The sequence below is a fragment of the Acinonyx jubatus genome, chromosome B3, assembly GCF_027475565.1.
Source record: "Acinonyx jubatus isolate Ajub_Pintada_27869175 chromosome B3, VMU_Ajub_asm_v1.0, whole genome shotgun sequence".
NCBI lineage: Eukaryota > Metazoa > Chordata > Mammalia > Carnivora > Felidae > Acinonyx > Acinonyx jubatus.
In genome coordinates this window covers 134,048,222-134,066,385 of record NC_069386.1, presented here as the reverse complement: position 1 = coordinate 134,066,385, position 18,164 = coordinate 134,048,222, and the positions used below count along the sequence as shown (strand labels likewise).

The 18,164-nt window shown below is 40.9% G+C and overlaps 1 protein-coding gene across 20 annotated transcripts in view; it reads right to left on the bottom strand.

Annotated features, from left to right (window-relative positions):
• The window catches only part of UNC79 (unc-79 homolog, NALCN channel complex subunit), a 315,670-nt gene that overhangs the window by 12,196 nt on the left and 285,310 nt on the right, over nucleotides 1-18,164 (bottom strand). For all 20 annotated transcript variants that reach the window (XM_053224882.1, XM_053224883.1, XM_053224884.1 and 17 more), the window contains 5 exons: nucleotides 15,874-15,963; nucleotides 13,645-13,820; nucleotides 12,526-12,712; nucleotides 10,852-11,049; nucleotides 8,964-9,041 (listed from right to left, as the gene is read on the bottom strand). In XM_053224882.1, coding sequence (XP_053080857.1) covers nucleotides 8,964-9,041; nucleotides 10,852-11,049; nucleotides 12,526-12,712; nucleotides 13,645-13,820; nucleotides 15,874-15,963 — 729 coding nt within the window. The remainder of the gene's footprint in view (nucleotides 1-8,963; nucleotides 9,042-10,851; nucleotides 11,050-12,525; nucleotides 12,713-13,644; nucleotides 13,821-15,873; nucleotides 15,964-18,164) is intronic.

The window sequence follows — 18,164 nt, the reverse complement described above, 5'->3', positions numbered from 1 at the left end:
TGATTCTCTGCCTATATTTCCCCCCCACCCCCTTTCATTTCTCTTCTTGTATGGGATAAGGCTCCCCCCACCCCCGCCCACCACCACTTTGCTTTCCTTTTTTCCAGGGATACTTCAATGAACAAATCAAAGCACACTTGGTAGAAGATCCAAACAATCCACCACTACAAGCAGTGGAAGTGAGCAGCCAAAGACAACAGAGTGCATACAACACACTCCAAAAACACTTACTGAAGTGCCTGGCCCTGGACAGTGTGTGACCCCTTCTTAAGATAGTAGTACTTGCAGGTGCAGGACATAAAACAAGCTATTACATCATGTAAATGACAGAAGGCTAGCCAAAATGATGAAGTGGAAGAATTCTCCTTGAAAGAAATTCCAGGAAGAAATGACAGCCAGAGAATCGCCCAAAACAGATACAAACAATATATCTGAACAACAATTTAGAAAAATAGTCATAAGACTAAGAGCTGGGCTTGAATAAAGCATAGAAGACAGCAGAGAATGTATATTGGTGCATAGATCAAGGACATAAGAAGTAGTCACGATCAATTAAGAAATTTTGTAAATGAGATGGAAAATAAACTAGATGCAGTGACAGCAAGGATGGAAGAAACAGAGGAGAGAATAGGTGAAATAGAAGACAAAATTATGAAAAATGATGAAGCTGAAAAAAAGAGGGAACAGAAATTACTAGACCATGAAGGGATAATTGAAGACTAAGTGATTCAATGAAATGAAATAATATTATCTGTATCATAGGAGTTCCAGAAGAAGAGAGAGAAAGGGGGAAAAGGTTTATTTGAACAAATTATAGTTGAGAACTTCCCTAATCTGGGGAAGGAAACAAACATCCAAGTCCAGGGGGACACAGAGAACTCCTTTCAAAATCAACTAAAACAGGTTAACACCATGACATATCATAGTGAAACTGGAAAAATACAAAGATAAAGAGAATTCTGAAAGCAGCTAGGGAAAAATGGGTCTTAACCTACAAGGGTAGACACATAAGGGTAGTAGCAGACCTGTCTATTGAAACTTGGCAGGCCAGAAAGGAGTGGCAGAAAATATTCAAAGTGCTGAACAGGAAAAATATGTAGCCAAGAATCCTTTATCCAGCAAGGCTGTCATGCAGAATAGAAAGAGAGATAAAGAGTTTCCCAGATGAACAAAAACTAAAGGAGTTCATGACCACCAAACCAGCCCTGCAGGAGATCCTAAGGGGGACTCTGTGAGTGAAAAGCAGCAAAGACTACAAAGACCAAAGACATCACCATAAACACAAAACCTACAGATAATGCAATGACACTAAATCCTTACCTTTCAATAATCACTCTGAATGTAAATGGACTAACTGCCTCAATCAAAAGACATAGCATACCAGAACGGATAAAATAACAAGATTCATCTATACGCTGCCTACAAGAGACTCATTTTAGACCCGAAGACACCTGCAGATTGAAAGCAAGGGGATGGAGGACCATCTATCATGCTACTGGATGTCAAAAGACAGTACAGCCATACTTATATCAGACAAACTAGATTTTAAAACAAAGACTGTAACAAGAGATGAAGAAGGGCACTATGTCATAATTAACAGGTCTATCCATCAAGAAGAGCTAACAATTGTAAATGTTTATGACCCCAACGTGAAGCAACCAAGTATATAAATCAATCACAAACATAAATAAATGTAGAGATAATAATACCATGATTGTAGGGGACTTTAATATTCCACTTACAACAATGGACAGATCATCTAGGCAGAAAATCAATAAGGAAACAACAGCTCTGAATGACATATTGGACGAGATGGACTTAACAGATATATTCAGAACTTTTCATCCAAAAGAATACACATTCTTCTTGAGGGCACATGGAACATTCTCCAAAATAGATCACACACTGGTTCACAAAACATCCCTCAACAAATACAAAAGGACTGAGATCATACCATACATATTTTCAGATCACAACACTATGAAACTTGAAATCAACCCCAAGAAAAAATTTGGAAAGCCCCCAAATACATGAAGGTTAAAGAATATCCTACTAAAGAATGAATGGGTCAACCAGGAAATTAAAGAAGACATTTAAAATATATGCAAACAAATGAAAATGAAAACACGGCAGTCCAAACCCTTTGGGATGCAGCAAAGGCAGTCCTAAGAGGAAAATACACTGCAATCCAGACCTATCTCAAGAAGCAAGAAAGGTCCCAAATACAGAACCTAACCTCACACCTAAAGGAACTAGAAAGACAGCAGCAAAGAAAGCCCAAAGCCAGCAGAAGAAGAGAAAATAATAAAGATTAGAGCACAAATAAACAGTATAGAATAAAATAAAAAGCAACCAGTAGAACAGATCAATGAATCTAAGAGCTAATTTTTTGAAAGAATAAGCAAAATTGATAATCCCCTAAGGAGACTTCTCAAAAAGAAAAGAGAGAAGACCCAAATAGATAAAATCATGAATGAAAGAGGAGAGATCACAACCAACACCACAGCAATACGAACAATTATTAGAGAATACTACGAAAAATTATATACCAACAAACTGGACAATTTGGAAGAAATGGACAAATCCCTAGATACTCACACACTACCAAAACTCAAAAGGGAAGAAATAGAAAATTTGAACAGACCCATAACCAGCAAAGAAATTGAATCAGTTATCAAAAATCTCCCAAGAAATAAGAGTCCTGGGCCAGAGGCTTCCCAGAGGAATTCTACCACACATTTAAAGCAAGTTAATACCTATTCTTCTCAAGCTGTTCCAAATAATAGAAACAGAAGGAAAGCTTCCAGATGCATCCTATGAAGCCAACATTATCTTGATTTCCAAACCAGAGACCCCACTAAAAAGGAGAGTTACAGGCCAATACCCCTGATGAAAAATGGGTGCAAAAATTCTCAACAAGATACTAGCAAATCGAATTAAACAGTATATTAAAGGAATTTTTCACCGTGATCAAGTGGGATTCATGCCTGAGCTGCAGGGCTGGTTCAATATCTGCAAATCAATCAACATGATACATCACATTAACAGGAGAAAGGATAAGAACCATATGATTCTGTCAATAGATGCAGAAAAGCATTTGACAAAATACAGCATCGTGTCTTAATATAAACCCTCAAGAAAGTCAGAATAGAAAGAACATACCTTAACGTCATAAAAGCCAGATATGAAAGGCCCACAGCTAATATCATCCTCAATGGGAAAAAACTGAGGGCTTTCCCCCTGAGATCAGAAACACAACAGGGACGTCCACTCTCACCACTGTTGTTTAACATAGTGTTGGAAGTCTTAGCCTTAGTAATCAGACAACAAAATGAAATGAAAGGCATCCAAATTGGCAAAGAATTCAAACTTTCACTTGTCACAAATGACATGATACTCTACATGGGAAACCTGAACGACTCCACCAAAAAGCTGCTAGAACTGATACATGAATTCAGCAAAGTCACAGGATATAAAATCGATGTACAGAAATTGGTTGTGTGATATACACCCATAATGAAGGAACAGAAAGAGATACCAAGGAACCAGTCTCATTTACAATTGCACCAAGAACCATAAAATACCTAGGAATAAACCTAAACAAAGAGGTAAAAGATCTGTATGCTGAAAATTACAGAAAGCTTATGAAAGCAATTAAAGAAGACACAAAGAAATGGAAAAATATTTCATGCTCATGGATTGGAAAAACAAATTACCCAAAGCAATGTACACATCCAATGCAATCCCAATCAAAATTGCACCAGCATTCTTTACAGAGCTAGAACAAACAATCCTAAAATTTTTATGGAACCACAAAGGACCCTGAAAAGCCAAAGTAATGTTGAAAAAGTAAACCAAAACTGGAGGCATCACAATCCCAGACTTTAGCCTGTATTACAATGCTGTAATCATCAAGACAGTATGATATTGGCACAAAAACAGACACATAGACCAATGCAATAGAATAGAGAACCCAGAAATGGACCCACAAACGTATGGCCAACCAATCTTTGACAAAGCAGGAAACAGTATCCAATGGAAAAAAGACAGTCTCTTTAGCAAACAGTGTTGGGAGAACTGGACAGCAACATGCAGAAGAATGAAACTGGACCACTTTCTTACACCATACGCAAAAATAAATTCAAAATGGATGAAATACCTAAATGTGAGACAGGAAACCATCAAAATCCTAGAAGAGAAAACAGGCAACAACCTCTTTGACCTCAGCCATAGCAACTTCTTATTTGACATGTCTCCAAAGGCAAGGGAAATAAAAGCAAAATTGAACTATTGGGACCTCATCAAGATAAAAAGCTCTGCACAGCAAAGGAAACAGTCAACAAAATTAAAAGGCAACTGACAGAATGGGGAAAGATATGTGCAAATGACACATTGGATAAAGGATTAGTATCAAAAATCTATAAAAATTTTACCAAACTCAACACCTAAAAAAACAAATAATCCAGTGAAGAAATGGGTAGAAGACATGAATAGACACTTTTCCAAAGAAGACATCCAGATGGCAAACAGACACATGAAAAGATGCTCAACACTACTCATCATCAGGGAAATACAAATCAAAACCACAATGAGATACCACCTCACACCTGTCAGAGTGGCTAAAATTAACAACCTAGGAAACAACAGATGTTGGCGAGGCTATGGAGAAAGGGTAACTCTTTTGCACTGTTGGTGGGAGTGCAAACTGGTGCAGCCATTCTGGAAAACAGTGTAGAGGTTCCTCAAAAAATTAAAAATAGAATTACCCTATGACCCAGCAATAGCACTACTAGGAATCTATCCAAAGATATAGGAGTGCTGATTCATAGCGGACATGTGCCCCAATCTTTATAGCAGTGCTATCAACAATAGCCAAAGTATGGAAAGAGCCCAAATGTCCATCAACTGATGAATGGATAAAGGAGGTGTGGTATATATACACAATGGAATACTACTCGGTGATGAAAAAGAATGAAAGCTTGACATTTGCAACAATGTGGATGGAAGTTGAGGGTATTATGCTAAGTTAAGTAAGTCAGTCAGAGAAAGACAGATATCACATGTTTTCCTTCACATGTGGAATTTGAGAAACTTAACAGAAGACCATCGGGGAAGAAAAGGAAAAATAAGCTACAAATAGAGAGGGAGGCAAACCAGAAGAGACTCTTAAATACAGCGAACAAACTTAGGGTTAATGGCGGTGGTGGAGGTTGCGGGGTGGGGGAGTGGGAAAATGGGTGATGGGCATTGAGGAAGGCACTTATTGGGATAAGTACCGGGTGTTGTATGTTAGTAATGAATTACGGGAATCTACTCCTGAAGCCAAGACTACACTGTATGTTAGCTAGCTTGACAATAAATTATTAAAGAAAAAAAAAAAACAGAAGAGGAAAGAATACTACCCAAATCATTATATAAGGCCATCATTACCCTGATACCAAAACCAAAAATAGTTATTACCAGAAAAGAAAATTACAATCCAACATCCCTCATGAACATCAATGCAAAAATTATTTTAAAATGTTAGCAAATAGAATTCAGCAAGATATAAAAAGGATAATACACATCACAACCACATATGGCTTGTCCCAGAAATACAAGATTTGTTTAACATTCAAAAATCAATCCATAAAAAAGAATACTCAAATGACCATCTCAATAAATGTAGAAGAAGTATTGGAAAGTCCTGCATTTATTTCTGACAAAATTCCTTAGCAAACCAGGAATAGAAGAGAACCTTACTCAACTTGACAAAGGGTATCTACGAAAAACTGACAGCTAACATTTATATTTAATGAGGAAATACAGATGCTTTCCTACTAGGAAAGCAAGGTTTTTCACTCTCATAACGTCTATTCGACTTGTACTAGAGGATCTAGCCAGAGCAATGTGACAAGGCAAAGAAATAGAAGGTAGAAAGACTGGAAAGGAAGAAATAAAACTGCCTTTATTTGCACATGACATAATTGTCTGTACAGAAAAGCTGATGAGATCCACAAAAAAGCTACTAGCACTAATAAATGAGTTTAACAGCTTATAGGTTATAAGGTCAATACAAAATCAGTTATATTTCTAGATACTAGCAATGAACAATCAGAAATTTAAATATAAAAACCCAAAACATTTATAATACCCTAGGATTATGATAATGTAGCGATAAATTTGACAAAATATGCTAATCTTGTATATGGAAACCTACAAAATATTGCTGGAAAAAGTATTTTTTTAAAAAATAGTAAGATAGGGGCGCCTGGGTGGCTCAGTCGGTTGAGCATCCGACCTTGGCTCAGGTCATGATCTCACAGTTTGTGGGTTCGAGCCCCGCTTCGGGCTCTGTGCTGACAGCTTGGAGCCTGGAGCCTGCTTCGGATTCTGTGTCTCCCTCCCTCTGCCTCTTCCCCACTCATGCTCTGTCTCTCTCTGTCTCTCAAAAATGAATAAATGTTGAAAAAATTTTTAAAAACTAAAAAAATAGAAAGATATACTGTGTTCGTGAATTGGAAGACTCAATATTGTTTAACATCTCAGTTCTCCTTGGGTTAGGCAAAGGTTTGTAAAAACACATTAAGGCATGATCCATAAAAGAAACATTTGATAAATGTTAGTTCTTCAAAATTAAGACCTTCTGCTCTTCACAGGACACTCTTAAGATAATGAAAAGACAACTGCAGGGAAAATCTTTGCAAATCACCTATCAGATAAAGGACTTTGCCTTAAAACTCAATTATAACAACAACAAAAAATCCAACCCAATATTAAATGCACAAATAATTTTAACAGATACTTCACCAAGCAGACATATGGATGGCAGATAAGCACATGAAAAGCTGTTTAACGTCATCTGTCAATAGGGAAATGCAATTTAAAACCATGATGAGATACCAATACACAATTCTTAGGGTGTCTAAAGTGAAAGATGGACTATACTAAGTATTGACAAAGATGTGCAGGAACTGAAATGCTCATACACTGCTGGTGTGAATGTAACAGGGCACAATCACTTGGAAACCTGTTTGTCAATTTCTTGAAAAATTATACACATATCATATGGCTTAGCCATTCTGCTCCTAGGTATTTATTCAATGTACATGACAGCATATCTTTACACAAAGACTTGTACATGAATATTCATAGCAGCTTTATTTGTAATAGCCCCAAACTGAAAACAGCCCAGATGTCCGTGAACTGATGAATGGAAAAACAAAAGGTGATATATCCATGGGGCGCCTGGGTGGCTCAGTCAGTTAAGCGTCTGACTCTTGATTTTGGCTCAGGTCATGATCTCACAGTTTCATGAGTTCGAGTCCCTGCAGAGCCTGCTTGGGACTCTCTCCCTCTCTCTCTCTGACCCTCCCTTGCTCACACTCTCCCCGTCTCTCTCAAAATAAATAAATAAACTTAAAAAAGTATTTTAAAAAGGTGATATATCCATACAATGGAATACTACTCAGAAAGAAAAAGAAATGATCTACTGATACATGCAACAAAATGGATTAATCTCAATGTTACTCTGAATGAGAGAAGGCAGGAAAAAAGTCTAACTATTGTATAAATCCATTTATATAAAATTCTAGAAAATGATAGGTAGCCTATGGTGAGGGAAAACAGACCAGTAGTTGGGGTGCCTGGGTGGCTCAGTCGGTTGGGTGTCCAACTTCAGCTCAGGTCATGATCTCACAGTTGGTGAGTTTGAGCCCCACATCAGGCTCTGAGCTCTCAGCCTGCTTCAGATTCTGTGTCTCCCTCTCTCTCTGCTCTTCCCCTGCTCACACACTGTCTCTCTCTCTCAAAAATGAATAAAGATAAAAAAAAAAAAAAGAAAGAAAACAGACCAGTAGCTGCCTGGGGACAGGGATGTAGGATACAGGAGTGGTGGAAAAGAGCAACTAGAAAGAATACGGGAAACCTTTAGGGGTATGAGGGACATGTTCATTAACTTGATTATGGTGGTGTTTTCATGGATATCATCTATGTGAAGACTTACCAAATTGTGCATTTTAAATATGTAGAGTTTATATAAATTATACTTCAATGAAGCTTTTGTAAAAAAGAAAATCAGGTATGATCATCTGAGTGTCAGTCAGATCGTTTCTCTCATGGTGTTGACTTTTGCTGTTGACTATCAAACTAGGGAAGCTCTCTCTACCCCATTTGAACCAGCTACCTTGCAGTGTTTGGACAACAGTTAAGTTTTCCCTGAAAATGGGTTGCTTTTCTCCAGCACTGTGTGAGTTAACTTGACAAGTGACCATAACTGAAGAATAGAGACAACCAAGGAGTGAAATTGCAAGTTATAAGGTCCCAAACTGACCCACTTTGTGTGGTGGGGGTGGGGGCGATGGCTGAGACACTGGAATCCAGACATGGCAGGTAAACAGGGAGTGCTGCAGGTAGAGGAAGGACAAATAAAAAGCAGGGAGTGAGAAACCCAGTTCTCCTTTACTCTCATTTTTTATCATACTAGTATGCTTCTGAGGTCCTTGGACAGATAACAAATACTTAAATTACACCCATAGACTAAACAGTGATTTAAGATAGTAATATTAGAAAGGAACTTAATTTATCTTAGAGAAAAGTGCTAGCTACCAAGTCAAACAATTAAAGACCATTTGCCTTGGTTTTCTGGCTATCTTGTAAGGTGAGGCATCACCAACCAATTTCTATGACCATCAGATCATTTTCAGATCGACGTTCCCCAGTAATATTTTAATGACTTGTGTTCACATGCAATATTGGGCCAACATATTTAACCCAGGTAGACTTGGTTACAATGGTAGAACGAGAGCAAAAATAAGATGATAACCATTTGGTGAAGGGTTGTCCCATGAGCCTGAGTCCTCCAGCCCCCAACTCTGTCAAAACTAAATCAGTTTCTTTTCCTCTTCAAAGTCACATTCAAAGTAAATCCACATTTGTTTTCAGCAGCAAGAATCAGTCTCATAAAAATCGTAAGATTTTCCTACCTTGACAAAAATTGTTGAATTGCACTCTTGCAATGCCTCCATTAAACTAATCACGTGGAGGCACACCATTTCCACCATCTGAAACAACAAGCATGAAAATCAGTTCCACTCCCAGTAGTGCAGAAACCTCGAAAGCTAGTCTGCAGCCACAGAGGATCCATGCCATGTGCCCGCGAGGCTTTTGGCACAATGACCAGAGGGGACCACAAGCAGTAGTGCTTATTCACCTCTAAAACTTCAACTAGAAAGTGACTTTAAAAAGCTCCAGAGGTTTTTCATTTGGCATGCCTTCCTTATCTAACTCGGGGCTGCCAGTGCAATGGGGTATTGATCTTGCTAATCTGCACTGAATTGTGATTCATACCAGAGGATAAATGCCTTCTGCTTCCCTCCTTCCAACTACAGAACTTGGGCTTATGTCCTTTTCTTCATCTTGACCCTTTTTCCACAGTTTCTTCACCTGGAGCAGCTGTTTAATTTATTACACACCTGTCTTTGTGGCTTTGTTCTCTAGGGAACAAGGTAGCCACGCTGATGACAGTTCAAAAGTCCCTGATCAGAAATTCCTAAGGCTGGATTTTAAACACTACAAGGGAATTTTACCAGACTAGCATACATAGTTTAACACATTTTTCAGAAAAAAGTTAACTCAAATCTGTTAGTAGCATTATTTGTACAAAACTCATTTGTAACATTCATTTCTAACATTTATATGTCAAAGAGATTTGGAGCAAAGATATTAATGGTGTCAAAAAACTAGTATCAACAGAAGGAAACCGAATCTCTATTTAAGGTCCCAGTTTCATTGCCTGTAAAGTAACAGAATGCTTGATCTCCAAGTTCTTCTTCAGTCTCAGACTCTATGATCCAATAAATGTTTCTCAGAACTGTTTGTGCACCCTAAAATTGCCACATAAATTTCCTCTAAATTGAACTAAAATACCTCTCTCCATACAGAATTGCCTCATAACATCTGCTTCTCTAAAGAAAAGAAAGTGCTTCACTAAAGGAAATATATAATCCCCTTTCCAATTAGAGCTGAAAGAAACTGTTTCTTAGAGTAGTATCAATCAATCAAAAGTCATTTCCGTTATGCCTTTTGTGGACGGTGCATTGTTGGGTTTCTGGGCACACTGGGATCATCGTTATGATGTTCTTCCAGATCCCCTGCCCCTCACAGAGGAGAATTAGCCTGATAAAGCCCCCCATAACCAAGATACTAACTGTTGCTTTCTCCACTGAGGATCCTCCTTCAAAGTAGCAAAGGACTTCCTTGTAAATTCCTTCCATACACCCTCCGAGCCTGACTTCACAGGACTAATCCAAGCTTGTTCGATGAAGTGGGCTCATGCTAACAATACCTCAGATATTTTCCAGTGAGGGTTAGAGCAGCCCCTCTCTTGGTGAGCCATCTGAGCTAAAACTGAACTGGATTTGAAGACTGGGGGAGCTCAGGTCCTCCTAGGGCAACTCAGAAGGGTGAGGCCCTTTTCAGGGTTTGAGCCCTGGGTAGAATGAACATGTGTGGTTGGTCTGCTCTTAAATACCACCAGAGGATGACCCAACTGGCTAGGGTTTTTCCAAATTGCCTTGGAATCCAAAAATAATATGAATCTCCTTTTGACTTTATAGCACAAAACAACCCTTAAAGGTAGATTTCATATAAAATAAATTTTTGGCACTAAGCAGAGCAAACAAAAGTTTCTACTAAATTTATTTGCTTGCTCTGTTTCTCATCAAACTTATTATACAAGCAGAACATCCAGCTTATAATGTAAAAACCCACTGATATAATATTACAACTGAGACCCTTAAAGAACAGACAATGTGAGGGCTGGGTGTAGGTTACACCTTTTATCCACGATGGGAAATTTATTCGTGGACTCACCACTTTGTTGTGAGCCATCAGCTGAAGGATGCTGGGTGTCACCCTGCTCCAAAACTCCAGTGCGGTCAGGATCGCCGTGAAGCTGAATTCATTCTGACTTTGGACATTTGTAGCTACGGCACTTTGTTCGCAATATACGGTCCAGAGCTGAGCAAAGATAAATGCGTGGAAGAGAGAACACATATGCAGCACGGAGGTCTGAAAAGGAGGAGACAGGAGCCGTTACATTTCAGTGGGCTACGGTGCTCCACAGGGCCCATCCCACACGGTCTCGGCCTTCTGAGGAGCACGGCCAAAGCACATCTACTTCCAGAGATCGGAGGCTGAAGGAGTTCTCTATGAGTTACGGATTCGTGATTCACCACCTTAAGACAATCTGCTTTTCGCTCTGTCAGTGGGAGTGTGCTGAGAGAACAAAGCATCTTTCCAAAGAGAAGGCACCTTAGCTTGCAGAACGCTACCCACCGCCTTGCCTGTTAATGACAATGACGTTCTCATGCCTAAACTAGATCAGGGAGAATAATCACTCTACCATCTTGAGGTGTTTCCTCGCCTGTAACATGGGGATGATAGTACCCTCCTCAAAGAGCTGGCGTTAGGAGGAATCAGGTGGCATGTCTGAACACATTGCCCAGCAATGTATTACTAATTATACTATTACCAGTAGTAGAAATGGCAGCAGCAAGCACTAGTGGTGAGCACGGACTGAGCATGCACCTACAATGTCCCAGACACCGTGCTAAAGACTTTCCAAAGACCGCTTCCATAATTCTCAAACCATCCCCTCGTCTCTTTTACAGATGAAGAGCTGGAGCTCAGAGAGGTCACAAGGTCAAGGTACCTTGACAAGGTACCTTGTACAAATGACCAAGTACCATCGTTAGGAATCAAACACAGCTCTGGCTTGAAATACTAGGAGCTGACTGCCTGGCCCCTTTTGCAAATATCATTCAGGCTGTTTGGACGGTGCTCTACTTTATCACAGAGTCAGCTTTCCCTGGCCCACATCCCAGCTGCTCCCAAACCCACCGTGACTTCCCGGAACTTGCCTAAGCTTGTGAAGGGCCCTTGGCTTCTCTTAGCTGATTAGTACCAGTGTGTCTGGTTTGCTTACACTGGCTCATGACTGATGCCTGCCTTGGGTTTACTTTATTCCCTTAAGCACATCATCTGTCTCTACAATTTACTAAGTTCCTCTGTGTCGGTGATTCCAGCGTGTGCTTTAGTGAGTTCCCAACTGGCCTTCTTATTTTCATTTTGTATCTTTATAGATCTATCTCTAGAGATGGGAGTTGAAAAGATAGCGCATGACAAATCAGAGCATAAATTTTCCTCCAATTCATATTCGGTTCCAAAAACTGATCATGGGATTTTTATTATATTTCTAGCCTTTTATTTCTCTTCATTATTTTGAGACAGAAATGCCTAGGAAGCTAACTCTTGCCTGCCTCCATAATTTATAAAAGTAAACAAAGACAATTTAAGGGGGAAGAAAAGATAGTGCGGGAATTTAAACAACTTTAAATAAGGCATTAGCACAAAGTCGCTTTCCTAACATCCACAGGAGGGCAAGTGATAAGATGCATTTTCTTCTCAGAAGAAACATAATAGGCTGATAACGTTTCCATTAGCAATTTCGATGCCTATGGTCTTAAGGTTGCAGAAATCGCTTACCTTTGATTGCTCTGGAAATCCAATCAGGATGACAATGAGATGGTCTGCAATATGAGAGCCGGCATCCAGAGGTATGGGCAGGCACGGAGAGGAGGCATTTGGACACACCGCGTTATGAGTGAGGGAGCCCAGGAGCAGCCAGGACAGCAGACGGATGCGGGAGATACACTCGATGAATTCTTTCGGCCTATCAAGTAGAAGGAAGTGTTAACGGCGATTTTTATGGTTTCCGTTTTGTTGGGCGCTCACCAACGGCTTATTGATGGCATTAAAAGTGTGGTTTTATAGGCGATTACCTACAATAAAACACCCAGGTGACAGTGCCAACAAAATGTATCTGTTTTTCTGCTCGCCCTCTCTAATCCCGGACCGTAGCTGCTTGAGCAACGAGCAGCTTCTGGTGACAACACGGGATTAAAAATCATTCTTCTACCAACCTTGCTGCCCTTCTGACTAGCTGCTTTTTCTAAACTCTTTCCTTTTTTCTTAGAAGGTCTCACATCCCCACTAGAGGGGAAGGAATAGAGGCGGGGATGTAACACACGCCACCCATTTTCCTGCCCTGCAGTCATTGTCTCCTGCTGCTCTCCTGCCCTCCTGCCCGCCTCGCCCCAGCTCCAAGCCTTTCCTCTAGCCAGGGAGCCGACCGTGCAAAATGGAGTGCTCACAGAAAGCAGCCCATGGGCCCCTCTCCTTTCTCCGCCTCCTCGCGCTCTACTTCATCTTTGCTATGGATTTTGTTCAAGCCACAATCTAACATGCTCCTTGAAGGCAGAAGCTATGTAAGTGCTCAATAAATACCTATTGATTTATTTAACGAGTTGAAATTAAGAGTTAAAATCGCACTTCGAAGCTCCAGGTTTTCGTCATCCATCAGGATATGGCTGAGGTTTTCGTAGGAGGGCAAGTTCCTGTTACTGTCAGCATAGCATGGAAGTGCTCGTGTTCAAAAATGCTGCTAGGTCAGCAGGTATGGAGATGCGGCTCACCTCCTACCTTCCCCACCATCACACTGCACTCCCATAAATCTTCAAGGCATTCATTTGCTCGGAGTCCCGGAAAACCCGGGGTGGTTCCCTGACTCACCGACCCCCACTGCTAAAATAATAAGGGCCTTACCCTTGTTGCATTGCAGAAGGGGGATGATAGAGCCAAGGCAGGTAGCGAATCACAGCCTTGTTATCTCTGTGGTTGCCCCGTGAGATTTCCATGGCTGTAATCTGAGCCAGCCCAACTTTGAGGTGTCCACCAAAAGTATCTTCATGCAGAGGCTGGGAACATGTCTTCATGTGGCTCTGCAAAAACAAATGGTATTTCATGGCTTTGGCAGAGTACCTGGAAAACTCCTGGTTGCTCTTTAAAAAGATCAGGTTGTCATTCCCTCACCTTCTATCACCACTCCCAAGCATACAACCCATTTAAACTTCTTCAATGGTTTCCCATTTTTCTTAGGATAAAGGGGGAGAGGGGAAATTCCTTAGCATGGCCTAAAAAGCCTGGAATGATCTAGTGACTGCAGACCTCTGCATCCTACCCCATCATCCCCTCTACACTGGCTCCCTCCCATGACCAGCCTTTGCTTGTGCTGGTCTCTCTGCCCGAAACACTGTTCCTGCCTCTCTTCACTTAATTGACTGCTATTCATTGTGCACGTTTTAGCTCAAGTGTCACGTCCTCCAGGAAGTCTTCCCTGACCTCCCTGGCTAGGCCATATCATCCTATTAGAAGCTCCTATACCACTGTGTACCCCTTCTTCAGAGCAATCATGAAAGTCACAATTTTACACTATGTTATATGAGATTTTCATTAAAATTGGCACCTCACTACCAGACTATAAATTAAATGAGCATGGCTACTGTGTCCTTTTGCTCATTATTGCATCCCTACATGCCTAGAACAACACCAGGCACATTATGGGTGCTTGGTACATATCTGTTGAATTAATGTAGAAAAGTTCCTTCTCTTGGTGTGGCTTAGTGGAAAGAGCACTGAAATGGAAACTGAGACCTAGGCTTCGGCCCCAGTTTAGGCCACTTGCCACTTGGCCTTTCTAATCTGTCTCCTAAATTGGAGGGTTGGATTATATCTCTAGTCCCCAACCTTTTGATCATCATGGATCCTTCTTACTGTTTTTCTCTGTATTTTGAAAGTGGTTATAAAGCTAGCTCAAGTGTTTAGGTAACAAGATCTCCTCTTCTTGACACTTGATGCCAAAGCCATCTGAGTGTGGGCCACCAGATTCGGGACTCGGTAACCAGCACGTGGTCAAGTACCAGGGGGGCTTACTTAGGAATGAGTGGGTTCAGATACTGTGAGAAGTCACCAGTTTAAATTCCGATTCTACTTTCCACCTAGCATTTGCAAATCCATCCCTATCCCAAGAAGCACCTGGATCATTGGAGCAGAGTCTAGAAACTGAGTTGGGCGATGGAGGAACCTCATTTGTAGCTGATGAGCTTCTGGGACGACTAGATCCTGTTTAACCAAAAGGATCATTTAGTGCCAGGTTGCCATCTGGCTGTTCCTTGGACCATGTTTGGATTCCCTTCTGCCCTCTGTCCAGGGCCTTCCCCAAATCTCTCAAGACTATATCAATCTTTTAGCTCCCTAGTCAACTCACGGCAAGGAAGTTGACTTACATCAGTGATTCATCCCACCCTGTGAGGCACTCAGTCAATAAGCTCGACAACTTTGCTGGGATCTTGTCCACATGCAAATCAGAGTTTGTCCCATCCCTTGTCTTTAATCATTTTCTTGAAGAAGAGAGCTTTGATGCAGATAACCATGAAAGGCTTATGTTTGCATAATGTGTTCCAGTTTACAAAAGTCTCTTTGCACGCACTGTGCCACATCAAACCTCCTAACAGTCAGTAAAGTTAGATATTAGGCTTGTGTCACAAATGAGGGAACTGAGGCTCAAAGGTAGTTAAATGACACCACATGGCATAGTGAAAAGAGAGTGATCTGGTGCCGCTACAGTCTTAGGCCAACCCTGACTCCACTGCTTATTGGTAGCGCCACCTTGAGCACAAATCACAGCACTAACCCAGGCCTCAGTTTCTACATCTGTAGAATGGAGACGCTTTAACAGGGGGCAGGGGGAGAACTGAATGAATGGCCAAAGTAGAGCCATGCACAGAACTCCTGCCATGCAAACAGCCTTTCCTTTCTCTTTTCCCTCTTGCGCAGGCTGAACTCAGTTCTCCAGGCTCCCAAGACAGGGACTGTTAGAGAGCACCACAGCTGCCGCCCCAGGTAACAATAAGTCCCGTCTGGTCTGCGTAAGTCCCTAAAACTGCTTCTGTCTTGCTCACCTGAGAAGTGAGCAGTGTAGGTAAGCCCTCTTACCTTCAGTTTGGTGAGAGTGTGCATGTCCGCCATGAAGTCCAGCACTTCGTTGATGTACTGCCTCACACACTCCATCGCGGCTGTCCCACACTGAAACACAAGGACACCGCTGGGTGGGCCGTCCGAGCCACCGCCTTCACTTTGGCCCTGACTGCGGTCACTGTCTTGTTGTGACTTCACGCTGTTTACTAACGAGTTGTTTCACATTCTGGAGTTCTGACTCACTCCATTACTCTCCACCATCTGTAACTGTCTGCCCGCAGTTTGGACAAAAATTGATAAAAGGTTTGTGGTGAAGAGGTAAGAAACGGGCGGCCTAGGGTAGACTGGGTTAACATGCTTTTCTCCCACTGGGTGATCTAAATGATTTTTGTTTGCTTGTTTTTGTTTTTGTTTGCTTTTAATATAATTTATTGTCAAATTGGCTAACATACAGTGTATACCACGTGCTCTTGGTTTCAGGGGTAGATTCCCGTGATTCATCGCTACATACAACACCCAGTGCTCATCCCAACAAGTGCCCTCCTCAAGGCCCATCTGTTTTTGTTTTGTTTTTATTTTGAGAGAGAAACAAGGAGAGCACAAGCAGGGGAGGGACAGAGAGAGAGAGAATCCCAAGCAGGCTCTGCACCATCAGCATGCCACCCAACATGGGGCTCAAACTCACAAACTGAGATCATGACCTGAGCCAAAACCAAGAGTAGGACACTCAACTGACTGAGCCACTCCTGTCTGCTTATTTTTAAACTGGTCTGGGGGCACCCAGATGGCCCAGTCAGTTAAATGTCCGACTTTGGCTCAGGTCATGATCTCACAGTTCGTGGGTTTGAGCCCCACATTAGGCTCTGTGGTGACAGCTCAGAGCCTGGATGGAGCCTGCTTTGGATTCTGTGTCTCCCCCTCTTTCTGCCCCTTCTCTCTCTCTCTCTCTCTCTCTCTCTCTCTCTCTCTCTCATAAATTAACATTAAAAAAACTTTAAACCAGTCTGTATACAAAAATTATCTTATGTAGAGCCATTATGCATCAGAGTCTTTATGACATGAATCACCCTAAAACTACAGTAACCCTTATCACTCTGGGGAGTCTTAGATACACATAAAATACGTGCCACCTAATTCTAACACCAGAATCTCGAATCTTTTTCCATCAAAAAAGAAAAGTATATAAACAAACCTCACATTTGCTGAAAGGGTCAAAAATTCTTATTTTCAAGTGACTTACAATCTAACTCCTTACACACAGCAGGCGTACTATTAAATAGATAAACGTGATTGCTGCGTTCTTGCTAGGGATAAAGCAAGAAAAAAAATGAAATGAAATGATCAGCTTCCCCACACGCACTGGTAGCATGTTTGGGAAATTTTAAAGGCAAAGAAAGCATACTTGTGTCTCTGGTTATTAAATGCCATAAACCTGCCCAGGGCAGTGCAGTGAATTTAGGATTATAAGCAAAGAAAAGGAAACCAAACAGGCGGGCTGCTACATCAAAGCTGTATGAGAAAACCCACACATCAGGCCGGGTGTAATGTGGATGAAAAGCAGCCCGTCTTTGAAGCCATCTGAATACTATGCTAAGGCCTTTCTTAGCTTTCTTTTGGAAAATCTGGAACATTATATACTTAACTAGCTCACCCAGTGGCTCTCATTTTCCCATATTCATGTAAATCTGCACAGCCCTGAACTGTATCACCTCCCATCTCTTCTACAATGTTACGCCTGTCAGTTCCTCTGACAGGATAACAAACAGTAAAATAAGGTCATTGGCGGTTCTGTCAGAGTGTTTTCCAAGCATTTCATATGTTCTAAGGTTTTCTTCTTTTAATTTAAATCAAGTGAAGGAATTATAAAAGGTTATTGTGTTCTTGCTTTTGGAATATTAATCCTTTGGTGCAAGAAAGGATTTCCCTCTGATTTATTCCATTTTCTCTGACCTTTCACATGTCATGCAAACAGGAGCATATACTCTGTTCTTTAATTTCTTGAAAGGGATTTGTTTCTCTCATAGGCAATATTTTATATCATTTCAGCTAGGCAAATGTCAAAGAAAATAATTACTAGGAGCATTATTCAATATTTGTCTTTTCACTTTGAATTTCAAAGAATGAGAGCAAAGAGTTTACTAATATGCAGTTACTTTTGCTCTAGAGACAGGATCTACATCTAATAAAAGCCTTAAAATACAGGATCATCTTAGGGAGCCTCTATACTTATAAAACAAAGCATGTAATTTCTAACCCCCCCCTTTTTTTCTACTTTGCAAAACATAAGCATAGCCTTGATGTGTTGTTTT